Source organism: Gymnodraco acuticeps, unplaced genomic scaffold, assembly GCF_902827175.1.
Source record: "Gymnodraco acuticeps unplaced genomic scaffold, fGymAcu1.1, whole genome shotgun sequence".
Lineage (NCBI taxonomy): Eukaryota > Metazoa > Chordata > Actinopteri > Perciformes > Bathydraconidae > Gymnodraco > Gymnodraco acuticeps.
This window is the reverse complement of record NW_022991219.1, coordinates 3740857-3756970: the sequence shown is the minus strand read 5'-3', so window position 1 is coordinate 3756970 and position 16114 is coordinate 3740857. Positions and strand designations below refer to the sequence as shown.

Below are 16114 nucleotides of genomic sequence, written 5' to 3'. Positions count from 1 at the left end.
ATATATTTCCATCATTTCTCTGTCAAAGCCCATTAGGTCCTTTTCTTTACTCCCTGTACAGTGCTGAACTCATAAACACAGCAGCAGCTTGCCTGCAGTCAGCAGCATATGTTGCCTACTGCTATTGAGCGATGCTGTATTCTGTGAGAAAAGGGTTGAGGCTATTAAATGGGCGAGTGGGGGGTTTGCATATTTCATGTCCCAACACAAAGGCCCTGTAACGTACTTCTGTGCATAGGGAAATGGCAGGGATTTAGTTTGAAGCTATATACAGGGGAGGTGAAACAATTATGAGTGCTGTGGAATTTGGTGCATTATTGAAAAGCACATTAATTACAACAATTTAAACACAGGGGGGATTATAGCAGCCATTACTGCTGACTTGAAGTTGAAATTATTAATGGGAGACATAGGGCTGTTTTAAATCATTGTGTCGACGCTGAGCAAAACAGTGTGCAGGATTGTGTGTGTGAATATGTTCGACCCTCCTAATGAGTTCAGAACAATTTGAGAGTTTTGCAGCAGCTGTCACACACTGTGGATCACCAATGGCATGTTTCAGCATCCCTCCCCTCGAACCCAAGCAAGTCCAACTGCTTTCTGCCAAATGAGTTTGGTTCGCAAGGCAGATGAAAGAGGAAGATAAAGAGGGAGAGGAAGAGGAGAGAGGAATCGAGGTATGGGAGAAGGAGGAGGGAGGGGGTTGCTGGGGCTCTGAACTACAGCTCTGTATTGGACGTTTGAATGAGAGGGGTTGGGTCTTTCTCCATCTCTCTCACCACCTCCACTGAGAAGCAGGGAGTGAGCAGCACACAAACAGCTGCCCCCCCCCCCCCCCCCCACACACAACACACACACACACACAGCTAGAGGCAGAAAGAACCATGCCAGGACACGGGACGGACCCACACATTGCTTCCAGGACCGTGAGGAACCAGCAGGATGAGGACGGCAGCAAAGAGTGAAGACATCGGAGCGGGACAGGCTAAGGGAAAGGGGATGAAGACGGAGAGACAGAATCACACAGACTGAGCTGCAGTTTCCCCACCTGTCAGAGAAGTTTGAATGAGTGCATGCTCTCATGGCGGGACCGACCCCACAGGAGCCCTTAAAGGTGATTATTACAACACTGCATCTTTTTCATTTGTGATATTATTCTCACCTCGTCGTTTGGAGGCATTTCTTGTTAGCTTCCATTACATTATTCAATTATTCATTTGTTCTTCAATCATTCAGTTAAAGCACACATGTGTATAATGAACACAGTTAGGGCTGCAAGGAATGATTTCTTTATAAATTCATTTTGTTATTATTTATTTGATTAATGGTCTGTAAAATGTCAGAAAATGGTTTGTCGCAAATTTGCATGAAGCTCTCTTCAGATTAATCAAAGATAAATAATCAATGTAATGATGTAAAATAGAGAAATGTTGCTTGATAAATGACTTAGTTTATTCTATTGATTATTAAAATTGTGGCCAATTAACTAATCCTAACGCTATAAAATGACAGGGGAAAAAATGGCTGTCCCAATATCACAGAGCACAAGAGGCTGCTTCAAATGTGCTTATAATGTCCAAACAATGTTACAAAACCAAAAAAGAAGAAAATGCACACATTTTGTAGGTGAAACTGGCAATTCACTTAATGATTTAATCTATAAAAAGCCAGAAGATATTGAACAGAAATCACCTCCCGACCCTATTTCTAAACAATGGTTCAAAACCAAAAAAAACAGTTGAGGTGCTGAAATCTGCTGATATTTGCTTTTCTGCTTGATAAATGATTGTTCACACTGAGTGTGAACAATGAGTCATCAGTCAAACCTATGTAAAATGTAAAATGTAAAATGTCAGATAAAAAAAAGCCCAAGGGGGTGTTCTCAAATTACTTGTTTTGTCCAAACATTGTTGCTAAACCCAGACATTATCACAAAATAAACCTTAACAAATAGGAAATGTACACATTTGATTGTGGCTTGATTGATAACAATTTTAAAAATGTTGCCAATTGACAAACTAATAATTGAATAATAGAAAACCAAGTCGGCTCTTAACTCGAAGCCAGCTATTTAGGTTTATTTTAACCTCTCTGATAACAGCTGGGATAACCCATTGTTGGTGTTTTTTGTAGTGAGTGAATTATTGTAACTCATTGCATCAGCTGTAAGTAGACGGACCTGTCTTACTCCGTCAGTCTCGTTCTGTATCATGAGGCTTTACCTCCCAGCAGCCGTGTGCACATCCACAAGTCAAACACGGTCCTTGACTCCTCTAAATGTTATGAAGAGCTCATGGTCACAGTGGACAGCAGAGGGAATATGAGGTGCATCCAGCTGACATCAGTCTGTCAGCATCTTTGTGGAGAAAAGTAGGAAATTAATTTGACAAACATCCTCTGACCCCTATCTTCTCCCTGAATTGCTGCTGAATTGTGTTTTTCTTTTGTGTCATAATCAGATTTGATAGAAAAGTAGTAGCTGGGGAGTCATCTTTCTGTAAAAGACTATCGCTTACACTACCAAAGTTGTTCGTTTGATTGATCGAAAACAACAAAAGAGAATATGTAATGTGCTGAGATGACAGCCCGCGAAACCGACACCGCAAATGAGAGGCTAAAAATCTGTAGTAGTAAGCAAAACAGAAGTGCCTTACTGCACTTTTAAAACAGTGGAAATGAAGACTCCTCGGGCTGGATCAGGGCAATAAGGCTGCTGCCTCATAACCCCACGACTGTCAATCCTACCTTATTAAAATCAGTATATACCATACACTTCCACACATACATGAACACTAATATAGCCTTTAATATTGCTTGTCATAAATGTTACATAAAGTGTATCCCTGCTGGCACTGAGGTAATAAAATCCCCTTTAGCTGGGGATTTGCTTCAACAACAAAGCAGGCAGTATAAAGAAAAGCCTTTTTTTTAAAATATATTCCTTATATTTGGGATTTGGTGTGTATCAATTTGCCTTCAGCTGGAGACCGCTCCACTTCACTTGTCCTCTGCCCCATGACGTAAAGTGAGATTTGTGAAGCTTGGGGCGGTTTTGCTCCAGAGCTTAGAAATTCCTCTGCAGCCTCGCTGTCAAATCAAGAGCTTCTTCACTCAGAAGAAGACATGTAGTTGTTGTTGTATTGATTGTGAATCCGAACCTCTGATCAATGATATTGAATGAGGACATTAACATTTAATGGCGGATCATTTGCCTTTTGTACACCACCCCAAAACAAAACTGCCACGTCAATGTCTTCACTGCTGGTTGTTAACCTGTTGTATAATAATTGAGAGTAAGAGTTGAGATCAGCAGAAATGAATTAAAGGGACAGTATAACATAAATGAAAACAACATTTTTTGTTAATTAACATGTATACTAGCAGTATATTGGCCCTTTATTAGCCATTATAAAACACTTATTAATGCCTTATTCTACATGACCGTATTCTACAAGTAATAGGCCATGCAAGTAAGGAAGTTGTTGTACGAGTTTTGGTCTTAATATGCTCTGCTCAATATGGGCCTAATAAGGCAGTAGTACCACAAGAATAGTAATTCTCCCATAATAACACTTAACAAAATGATGATCTATTCTTATGTAACAATACATGAAACTGTGAACAACAAGTGTTAATTGTGTCTAAATAACTCAAAATTAAGTATTTATATCTAAGATTATGTTTTGGGGCATTGACAGTTCAGCTACCGATAGCAAGGTGATATTGACCTTTATGTTTCATATTTGCACATTTATATTTTTATAAATTTGTACTGAAGGTTGGACAGGAAACCAGGTACAGGAAGTAGGAGAAAGTGAACTTCAACTGAATAGCATGGCAGTAGACTCTAGTCTAGACTACTACTAATTTTCCCTATGCAACCTGAATAGTAAAAGGGTCAAGTCTGTCAGAAAGCAATGACTGTAAGTGTAAGTGTAAGCCTTACACTTACACTGTAAGGATTAGTAACATGTATTGTGTTTATGTGATGACATTTGGAGATGTTTAAACTCAATGAGAAAAATGTGTTAGCATTCGCGCTAGCGTTAGACATACTAGCCTGTATACTATACATGCTTATTGCACAGCTAGCATTAGCGATATTTACCTTGTTTACACTTAGCGGTCCTATGTGTTAATCTGTGTATGTTACACTTGCATATATGAGATCATTAAGTGTCTTGTAACTTATTTTTTTATAGTTTCACTCCGTTTGAATGTCAGTGGACTGCAAATAAGTCAATAGGGGCATGGCTGCTCATTCTGGCTCTCAAAAGAGTGGCTGGCTGTTTAATCTATGTTCACACTGAGACAGTACAACACATAGAGAGAACAGTACACCTATTGTGTAAGTACATACAAGCAGGTCACACAGTATGATCACAAATACATAAACTATTAAAAATCTGTTTTTATTAAAAAGTACAGGCTGCATATGTTCTCAGCCTTGGAGAAACTTGACATCCCATAATAAATGTTACCATGTTATGAGACACATGTACCAAAACATATGTTTTGGTACATGTGTCTGAACCTCTCTTTAGTGGTTCATTAATAAAACAGATATTTCAACTACTGTTGAGGTTAATTTCAGTAGTTGTGTGCTATAATGTATTTACAAAGAGTGAATATGTGGCAACTTTAGAGTAGGGAACCTGTTCAGGTCAATTAGGGTCAAACTACTAGCTTATTGGTTATGAACAAGACTTCACTTTAAAATAGGGAACATATTCTTAGATAGAAATACCTAATTTTGAGTAATTTAGACTTAATTAACACTTGTAGTTTCATGTCTTGTTACATAAGAATAGATCATATTTGTTGAGTGTTATTATGGGAGAATTACTATTCTTGTGGTACTACTGCCTTATTAGGCTCATATTGAGCAGCGCTTCTTAATCTGTTAAGTAACATCTTGCAAGAAACAGCGTCTGAGGGCTTCTTAACAAACTATGAATGTGTCACCCACTTAACGGGAAGAAACTCAGCTACCTCTGAATGAGCACTAAGCCTAAGAGTGCTAACGCACATAGCACATAATTCACGGTATAAATATTGTATACTTCATCGGATCTGCACAAACAATATATCATACGAACGCTGAGATTCCACAGATTCCAATGGTATAAGTATCATCACTCCATGACCAAAACTCGCGGCAGCGAAGGCGAAACCAGACAACACACAACTTAGCTTTACGTAGTCAAAACGGCAAATACGTCTTACCTTTGCTGTTTTCTGATCAAAAGTGGTGTTCAATGGCATTAAAACTCATAAAACGCTGCTAAAGGTTAATCCAATGTCTCTGTGTCACTTTGAAATTATTACTGATAATCCATCATCATATTTATGGAAATAATCGTATTTTTCATATAGAGTGTGACGGAGCTTCCGGTTTTGGGCGAATTGCATGTGCATCACTCTCAATCCTCAATGTTAATGTAAACTTTAGATGGATTTAGGAACTTCCCCTCTATTCTATTGGCTCTAACGGTTAAAAAGAGGTGTCAATCACCAAAGTCGACCAATGGGTTCCAGAGAAATGGCAAATTCATATAAGTAATGGGTTTTATTTGGACGGAAACTATCATTTACATTTGTTTACTATGTTCAATCTGAAACCTGCAAAAGAGGCTCAGGGCTTAACAGGTTAAGACCAAAACTCACGTACAACAACTTCTACTTGCAATAAATAAGCACTAATTAGAGGGTTATTGTTACGGTGTGCAGGAATCAGGACCCAAATGCAGATATAACGAAAATAACTCCTTTATTTCAAGGCTACAAATCTACAACAAACAGAGACAGCACGGAACACTCACCGATGAACTGGTCATAACACAAGACAACCCGACAAAGAGAGACAGAAAACCCAGAATTTAAATACACCCAGGACTAATCACATAAACACGAGACAGGTGAGGAGGGAGGAGAAAACACAGAGGCACCAGGTGAACACAATCAGGTAATCAGGGAGGGAAACAGACAGAAAGCAAACAGGCAGGAAATGGGGGTGAACACTTTACAAAATAAAACAGGAAACCCAAAGATAGAAAAAGACAAGAAAAACACCAACACAGACAGATCCTAACAGTTATTGAGGAAAAACTCGCACATCTTTATTTATCATTTTTTCCAAATGTACATGTCTTCAGTTCAAACTTTAACGCATACTGTCCACCTGAGTGGACGTATAAAACATTTATTTTCTAAATTTGGAAAAACTAGATAAAAGGAAACTAAAGTTAAAATCTTGTTTTTTTCATGCCCCAAGAGCAATAAAAAACACTTGGTAAAAAAATCCTGACTGAGGTTTTCATAATTCATTCATGAAAGGTAATATAAAGTGTTACCAAAAAATGTTTTCCTCTTGCATCTAACGCTATTTTTAAATCCAAATGGTTTTAGTGTGGGTTGCCGATTGTTGGGGATATCGCCATACAGATGTCCCTTTAAACCTGACTTTATCTCAATGTGTGTCCAACTTGTGTTCCAGACCCAGCAGAAGTGCATTGCCATCTTTGCTCTTCTTTGCTGCTTTACTGTGCTGGCGGTGCTAATCTTCTCATCGGTGGACATTTGGGGGGACGATGAGGACGGGATCACAGAGGAAAACTGCAGCCGTGACTGCCAGTAAGATGTTCTGCAAGTCTCAAATAATAACACAATAAAGCATGTCAAAAATAAGGTTTGCCAATCATGTATCCGGGAAAAATCAATGAAAATGTGCACACAATTACATTTCTCTAAGTCATTCTTATACCTTAACAAAATCTGGTGCCTATATTTCTCACAGAGCATTTTGACTACAAAAATGTGGTCAGAGATACACATTTGTTATCCAGTTACACAGGAATCTCCGAAATATTGCCTTGTTGACTGTTTTCGATACTGGCCTGACTCAAGCAGCATTACTGGGGTCAATTTATCAGATTTCATATAGTTTCCTTGAGGGACACCATGGCCAAAGACTTGCCTGAGGATGCAAAATACATTTTATTGTCAACTAAAAGTTAAGTTGTATTGTGCAATTTCGTGTTTTTTTCGTATCATGCCGTGTCGTGTCGATTATCTTTTCTTGTAGTGTAATATCATATTGTATAGGATCGTATCTTTTAATAATCTATAAATCTCGTCATAATGCATTGTATCTTATCTGATCTGTTTTGCAGTTTTGTTTCGCATCATGTTGCATCATATATTGCTGTGTGACACCTAAACACACTTTTTGAAGCTACGCCTTAAACTCAGGAAGCTTGTGTTACTTTCAGAATCGTGCTTGTGGAGAATATTCCAGACGACCTTTCTCTCCCCTTGGATAGCAGACCCCACCTCCCTCTCTCTCTTGGCTTTAATACTTTGTTGGACCAGGCGAAGCATTCAGTTGAGGTGGTGTCTCCGGTCTGGGCCTTAAACCCCTGGGACCTGGAAACAACGCCAAGCAATGCCAAACAGGTACAACATCATTTGGATTCAGAATCAGATTTCTTTATATTCCATTAAATGTACATACAAAGGGAATTTGTGTTTGGCACCAGCAAAGCAACAGTATACAGTTGCAAGAAAAAGTATGTGAACCCTTTGGAATTACCTGGATTTCTGCATAAGTTGGTCATAAAATGTGTTCTGATCTTCATCTAAGTCACAACAATAGACAAACACAGTCTGCTTAAACTAATACCACACAAACAATTATATGTTTTCATGTTTTTATTGAACACACCATGTAAACATTCACAGTGCAGGGTGGAAAAAGTATGTGAACCCCTAGGCTAAAGACTTCTTCAAGAGCTAATTGGAGTCAGAAGTCAGCCAACCTGGAGTCCAATCAATGAGACGAGATTGGAGGTGTTGGTTAAAGCTGCCCTATAAAAAATACACACCAGTTTTGAATTTGCTATTCTTAAGAAGCATTGCCAGATGTGAACCATGCCTCGCACAAAAGAGCTCTCAGAAGACCTACGATTAAGAATTGTTGACTTGCATAAAGCTGGAAAGGGTTAAAAAAGTATCTCTAAAAGCCTTGATGTTCATCAGTCCACGGTAAGACACATTGTCTATAAATGGAGAAAGTTCAGCACTGTTGCTACTCTCCCTAGGAGTGGCCGTCCTGTAAAGATGACTGCAAGAGCACAGCGCAGAATGCTCAATGAGGTGAAGACGAATCCTAGTGTCAGCTAGAGACTTAAAGAAATCTCTGGCACATGCTAACATCTCTGTTGACGAATCTACGATACGTAAAACACTGAACAAGAATGGAGTTCATGGGAGGACACCACGGAGGAAGCCACTGCTGTCCAGAAAAAACATTGCTGCACGTTTGAAGTTTGCAAAAGAGCACCTGGATGTTCCACAGCACTACTGGCAACATATTCTGTGGACAGATGAAACCAAAGCTGAGTTGTTTGGAAGGAACACACAATGCTATGTGTGGAGAATCCAAAGGGTTCACATACTTTTTCTTGCAACTGTAGATACAGAAAATAAATGACATCTATAAGTCTAAAAGTGACTTAGTGGCAGTCATAAGAAAAGTGCAAAGGAGAGTGTACTTCCACTGACATGATAGCATGATACTCAGTTGTCCTGACAATAAACAAATTAATATACATTAAAATCAGTTCATGATGTTGGTTATGGTCTTGCTTGTAGAATGTCCAATGGAGCATGGTTGGTATTGTTACGCCCCGGTTACGCACCTAGGCGTAGCATAAAATTGCACTCTCCCCACTCTTCCCACACCCAAGAAATGCTCAATGACACAGGAAATCAGCTTTTTGAGATTAAATAAACTCAAAAAGAGGTGAGACAACCCCAACATTACAAACAAAAACCCTCTTTACAGAGTTTTCTTAAACTTGCCTAACAAAACAAATAAAAGAAAATACAGGCTTCTTACCTAACTCCTACCAGAAAAAGGGGTTCAAACAAAAAGGGTTTCTCACTCCTAGACAAATCAAAGCGTGTCTTCAAGACAGATTAAATTAGTTTAGCTTTACTAAGTACATACAAAAATGTACAACAGGGACCGGTAATCGGTAACTTTAGCCACACAGAACAACAGATCAGATCTTCTACAACAGACACAGAGTTGGGAGTAGGAGAGGTCGATGAGAGAGAGAGCAGAGGGACTGCATGGCTGCAGCTTAACTGCTCCTGTCTCTTCAGGTGGACCAATCAGCATGTCGAAGGCAGCCAATCAGCTAACGGGCACCACCGCTCACTCACTCACTCACACACACCACACACACACACACACACACACACACACACACACACACACACACACACACACACACACACACACACACACACAGAGAAACTCACAGGAGAGAAAAATATCCACACACAAATGACCTAATGACCCAGGGTCATTCCCCTACATTCGTGCAAATGATGAACCAACTGTATTTCCCAGGTGTTCTGTAAGAGGAAATGCCATTCATTTCTACTGTAGGTCTGTATGTAGCCTTTAATGAGGTAGCCCTGCAGATTTGTCGGTGCTCCACTAGAATAATACAGAGCATCCCTGTCTTACTCAGGGTCAGCTGTTGTTCCAGAGACTGCTCAGCCTGAAATCACGTGGGGTAAAACTGAAGATTGCCAGCAGTCTGACTAACTCTGCTGAACTGAAGACCTTGGCAGCACACAGTGAGAGGCTGTCATATTTTTCATCTTGTTACGGCTATTTGTTATGGTACTGTAGCTTCCAGAATGAAGATTTATTGCATATCACAACCCCACTGACCACATGAGTAGTGCACAAACAGACTGTTTTTAAAAGAAGATTCTCATGTATTCTATGATTATTTAAGTAGTTTTTTAAGCGTTCGGCCCCATCCAACAGCTTTACATAGCAAGGGGTTGGGGTTGGGGTTGGGGTTAGGGTTCATGTTGGCCAGACTTGACAATGAAGTTAAAAAAAAGCATGAATGTGCAATGTACTTGAATGGTTTTCTATCAAAGCCTTTGCCCCTCATGCTTCCTGCCTGCTTTGTGAGAGTCCAAGGCCAATTGGCACATTTCCACGATTTTCTCCATCTCATTCTTTCCAACTTTCACAGTGTACCACCGCTCTTCGTCTATCTCTCTGTTTAACGTCGTCTAGATGCAGAGATTCATTTTGTGAACATGACAGCTTTTACCAGAGGAGGACTCCATTCCTCATTCTGGGTAGTGGATCGGAAGCACATTTACATCGGGAGCGCCGATATGGATTGGAGGTCACTCTCCAAGGTAACAACAAACATTGACAGCATGAGCGCAGAATAAAATCAGACTTAAGATAAATGAATCTCTGCAGTTAGGTGTGGCCAGATTTGCAGTTTTTTCTTTTTACTCTAAACCGCTAACAATAGATGTATTCTCTAAGAAATAAAAGCTTTACAAAATGTAATTAACCGATAACATAGGGACCTCACAGGGACTTAAAACATAACACTGAGTCTGAATTAGTCTCACTATACATCTGTACCTTTTTAGGCAATTACTCCAGCAACCTTATTATGGGCATCAGGGATGATTTAAGATTGCTGTCTGAGGCCGGCCAGAAAGACATGTTGCATTTCCCTTTGCATTAAGTATGTAATCACAATAGAGGGAGGAACCAGGAAACATTAGCATACTATTACCTAATGTGATTACCTGGCACTTTTCATGCTTCGAAGCTGGCTGGAGGTAGAAGTACGGTTTGGCGTATAAGGAGCCAAAGGGAAGAAATGGAAATATACAGTATATTAATGTGTAGTGTGGAAACACACAAAAATGATAGAAGGGCAGGTAAGAAAAAGAGCCACAATGGGAGGAAGATAGGGATTTACCATTGTAGAAAACATTGAAACCTCTTTGCATCCTTCTGGGTCACCAACCAAAACAGATTAAACAAAAACAGTTGACTGCTATCTAACTAATGACCAGGCGAGAATATATTTAGAACAACCGTCTCTTTTTCGCTGCTTTCGGCCATGCTTCGGTACAGACTGAAATAAAATAAAGTCGAAGTTCCTTTTGCTCTAGCGCCACCATGAAGTTGATATTATTTTGTTTTGAGTGAAAGGTCTTGACAACTATTAAATGGATTGTCATTACATTTAATACTCACATTAATGTATGTACTTTTATTTATGATAACAAATCTGCAGACTAATGGCCTTCCCTTCAGCGTCAGCTGTTAAAACGACCAGCTAGAAAGTTCAACATTGACTGTTTTCCTGATACCTCTAACTATGTCGATGTATAAGGGCTCAAATAAATGAATACATTAATTACAGAGGAATGGGGGTTCATTTATAATATAAGATTTTTGTTGGAAATGTACGACATTACAGTGTTACATATGAAAAAAACTCACAAATGTTAAAATAAAAAACTTGATTTTTTTTCTGAGATAGAAGACTCAATAAACAAAGAAAAACATTATTTTTTTAGCTTCACTTTGCAAGGTTGGATCAACATACAAAAATCTCCTAAATCTTGAGATTCTGAACTTTTGTCAAAGGATCGATAATAGCCCTACTTTACCGAGCTAGAATGTGTTATATTAACTCTGTGCCTGATACCTAGAACGTCATGTTGGTATTGTCATTGTGAGTATCTTAGCATGCTCATGTTAGCATTGAGCACCAGGGTGCCTAGCCTCACAGCATGCTGTAGAAACTCTAGAGAAAAAAAATCTCATCCTATTGTAATCTAATAATACGATGGACAATATTACATTATCATATCATCTCACGTAGTAAATCTTACTGTTCTAACTCTAAAATATTATAAAAGCTAACTGTCCAGTGAGCACTCTACTCAAACTGCCACTTTTCTGCTGCATCATCTCTTCTTCTGTGCTCCTCTCTGACGCCCCGCAGAGGAAAGAACTGGGGGTGGTGGTGTATAACTGCAGCTGTCTGGCTCTGGACCTCCACCGAGTATTTTCCTTTTACTGGCAGCTTCATGAGAGGGACTACATCCCCTCCATCTGGTCGAAGAGAGTTACAGCCATCTACGGGAGGCATGACGCCCTGGAGCTACAACTCAACGCCACCGAGGCTGCTGCTTATGTGTCTGTGAGGAACAACTCAACAGTATTTACAGCATGTTAACACATAAACTGACTCCATTCAAAATTCATGAACCACAGCTTATAAATTGTCTGTTTTATATTCCTCTTGAGGCACCAATTTCCTGACTGTGGACTAGGTGGTGGACGTCTTTATTAAAGTTTCATTAGCAACTAATAACAGACCTACACAGGCAGTGATTAATCATGTTAATATCACACTGAGGAGCATCTCCAGTCTGAACATCTCAGTACCTCAGCCTAATTTGACAGTAATGAATCTTGTTACCCTCGAAGCGACCACATGCTTATCAGTTGAATTCAGGACATTCATCATCCTGTAGGAAGTGAAGAGCCATGCTGTTACAAGCTGCTGCAACTCCAACCTGCTCTTGTGCCTCACATCCTGATTCATGGCTGGAGAAATATGCCTAGTTGTTTTTCTTGGCCTTTACTTTGTCAAAATGTTACACTTAATTTGACATTTTGGACATTGACAAACCCTAATTAGGTTGGCCTTATCAATGTAACATTTACCATCGGAATGAAAAGATATGGTTGTCGATTTTTGTTTGTTGATCTTGGACTAACTGAATACCAAAGGTTATAGAAATCCTTTATTCTGACCTTTCAGTTCTTTGATTTTACTTAATTCTTATTAAATCTGGGCTTTGGGTTCCTGCAGAGCTCGCCTGAACTCTTCTGCGCTAGAGATCGCACCAGAGATGTAGACGCCATCCATCAAGTCATCCAAAATGCAAAGACGTTTATCTTCATATCTGTGACGGACTACCTCCCTCTCGTAAGCAGGAGTTTCAGAGGAACCTCAGTCACAAGGTACGTCAGAACTCAAATATATATTCAAACAAATTTCCTTTGAGAGATATATTTCATTATTGTTTGGATGAAATCAGATCTTGTATTTACATTGTAAAACAGTGTCTGATTACAATGGGTGCATCTATAGGTACTGGTCAGCTATTGATGAGGTCATCAGAGAAGCCGTGGTACTAAGAGGAGTCAGAGTTCGTCTGCTGATAAGCTTCTGGAAGAAGACTCATCCTCTCACCTTTAACTTTGTCTCTTCCCTTAAGTCGCTATGCATGCAGCTGCCAAACTGTTCAATAGAGGTGGTACGTAAACTAAAATATAATTCCTCCAAAATATGTTTCATGAAAGCTGTAGTTTAGTATCTGCACTGAATGTATAAACATTTAAACTACGGAAGCCCAAAGACAAAACAATATGGTGATTTAAATAGTTTTCTCTTCTGGGTTTTAAGACTTAAGAACAGGTGATAAAGGTGGAAGTCTGCACTTTGTTGTTATCATTGCCACGTTATTGGTTTATTTTTCATTTTCCCTTCTCTCGCCCCCCTGTGATCCATGATCTTTACAAGTTTTATTTAAAAAGAAATATGCTGTAATACTCAATGTGTATTTATGTTACATTTCTTGCAAAGCTTACTTAATACTATTTAATAATAATACTATACTATAGTATGTGGCCAAAGTATAACGTCAATTGTATGAAAAAAGTACATTAAACAACTGATCCTCGCAAAACGCATTTGTCCGCCCTCGCTGTGGATTTATTTGACCTGTTTTTAGGTCATTATCTCAGGAGAGAACACTATATAGATTACATTAGAAAATGTAACATCAGCTTTGTTTTCACTTGCCTCTCAGGGCTTCCATACTTTAAACTAATGTTGTTAATTGCATTTTTGCAGCGTTTTTTTAGCAACAAGGAGCAAGAGGAGGATATTCAACATGGACTCAACCACAACAAATACATGGTGACAGACAATGCTGTATACATTGGTAGGCAAGGTTTAATTTGTTTTTGTTTGTTATTTGTGTCCGTTATTTAACTTTGCTTAAGCACCGATGCAACATTTACATTCTGTTTGTTATTTAAAAAAAGGAAAAATGCATGTAGACATTTTGAAGATATTTCAGGTTGTCTATGATGTCTTCTGATGCTATTACAAAAACATTGTGTGGTGCTTTTCTTTAAACAAAGATAAGAAAGTGAAGGCTATTTTCCAAATGTTTACTTTTTCTTAAACGTTTGCTCACTAACACAACACTGAATCACGCAAGCAAGTAGCTTCCTACAGTTTAACGGCCTTTTCCCTTGAAATAATACCTTTTACAAACACCATTTCTAAGGTTTTTCCATCTATCCACAGGTAACCATGACTGGGTTGGGAGTGACCTCACCATTAACACAGGAGTTGGGCTGGTTATCAAGATGAAAAATAGTCTCGAAGACCGAGCAGCGACAATCCTAGAACAACTCAAGGCTGCTTTTGAGAGAGACTGGAAGTCCCGGTATGCTAAAAACCTACTAGGAAACAAAGACCAACAGGGCAAATACAGAAACCTGAAACAAGGGAAAATGCATATGGAGTCTAAGGAGGAAAACAAGTGGAACAACCCTTTATCTTTATAAGCACAGAATGTATTTCTATAATCCTTATAAGTCTAATAAGGCTGAATACTCTTACTCTAAAAACGTATACACAATTAGAAAAAGTGAGTTTCACTCTTAGACTTGATTTTAGTTTACAATTAGGAAAATACTGAGAGGCAACAATAAAACTAAATTCTGATAATAAATTGATAATATTTGTTTTCTCTTCTTTGTTAATGGCATTTTATCTGCACATTGTTTCTCGTAATACTAATTTTAGCCACAAGAGGCCAATGTGCACCACTAGCCCATGTTTCAAATATGTCTAAATAATTGATAGCATTCAATTTTATCCAAAACATATACACAAGGAACATTTAATATAATGTTTTGATTTGCCTACACACAATATATGTGCCTTGAGTTTAGAGTGCGAAGAGAAAATAATACTCATCAGGAAAATAATTTATGCTTTTCCAGATGAAGAGGAAACAAAAATTCACCTGATCAACATTTGTTTACCTGAAAATAAAATCTTCATATGATGTTTTTGCCTCCTGCCACAAACGATATTGAAAAGAATACATTTTGAATTGAAAAGGGTTTCCGTAGTCCCTATGACAATGTGGAGGTTATAATTAGACTCACTACTAGTTACAGAAATAATATCTATCTACTTAATCAAAAGTTGACTGTTATATGAGCATGACATGCTGCATGGATATTGAAAGCAATACTTCAAATTCAAACTATTTACTAGCACAAACAATATGCTGATTATAACATCAATATGATCAATGTTAAACATATTTACAAATACAAAAACACATCCAATAAACCTCATCAAAACAAATCACATTTAGTATTTAATGATGATGCATTATTTTTTGTCGACCATTTTTATTTGTATTTTATAAACTTTTTTATAATTGAATGCTGTATTACCATCAATTGTAGAAAAGGCAGTATCTTGAATGTATATGCAGTAGATTTACAGCAGTGGCTAAAGCTGTTAATCATTTCATTGATTATAATCATCTGACCTAATAAAATGCATCTTTTTTATAACTGTTGTTGTGTTTATTACAGCATCATTTATATGGGAAACAGAGTTGCCAACAGTTATATTGTACACACATTCCAACAAATACAAGGTCATACGCTACTCGACAGATGTCAAGGTTTTGAGGTAAGGTAGTACCCAAATGCAGTTTGAGGAGAAGCGGGATTCAGAGTGCAACAAAAGGCGAGCTTTAAATTACAAAAAGCTGTTGACAATGAAAAACAAAACAAAAGCCATGAATCTATAAACAGGTAGTACGAGGTAGCATCCAGACAAAACCTGATAGTGACAAACATAGAGGGTGACAGGAAAGACAATGCACCGACATGGAACACAGGGGAAGACGAGACTAAATACACAGAAGGGTAATCACAGGACAAGACACAGCTGGGCAGGGGAGGCAGGAACACAAGGGCAACAGGTGAACACAATCAGACAATCAAACACAGGAGGGCAAACACAGGAAGGAAGACCGGACACAGGGAGAACAGAACTTCAAAATAAAACCATGACAAGACACACAAAACTAACATCGTGACAACAGATAATGTTAAGACTTTCATGGTCAAGTGTCTTGCTTTAAA

General features: G+C 38.5%; 1 protein-coding gene across 1 annotated transcript; it reads left to right on the top strand.

Moving 5' to 3' along the window:
* The first annotated feature begins 906 nt into the window (after positions 1-906).
* Positions 907-15532, top strand: pld5 (phospholipase D family member 5). The gene is made up of 10 exons (XM_034239316.1): positions 907-1114; positions 6497-6633; positions 7272-7455; positions 9543-9651; positions 10109-10236; positions 11859-12056; positions 12735-12886; positions 13017-13182; positions 13782-13872; positions 14244-15532. Exons 1-10 carry the CDS (start codon positions 1082-1084, stop codon positions 14504-14506), a joined length of 1461 nt encoding a protein of 486 aa, XP_034095207.1. The 5' UTR covers positions 907-1081; the 3' UTR covers positions 14507-15532.
* Positions 15533-16114: the final 582 nt, after the last annotated feature.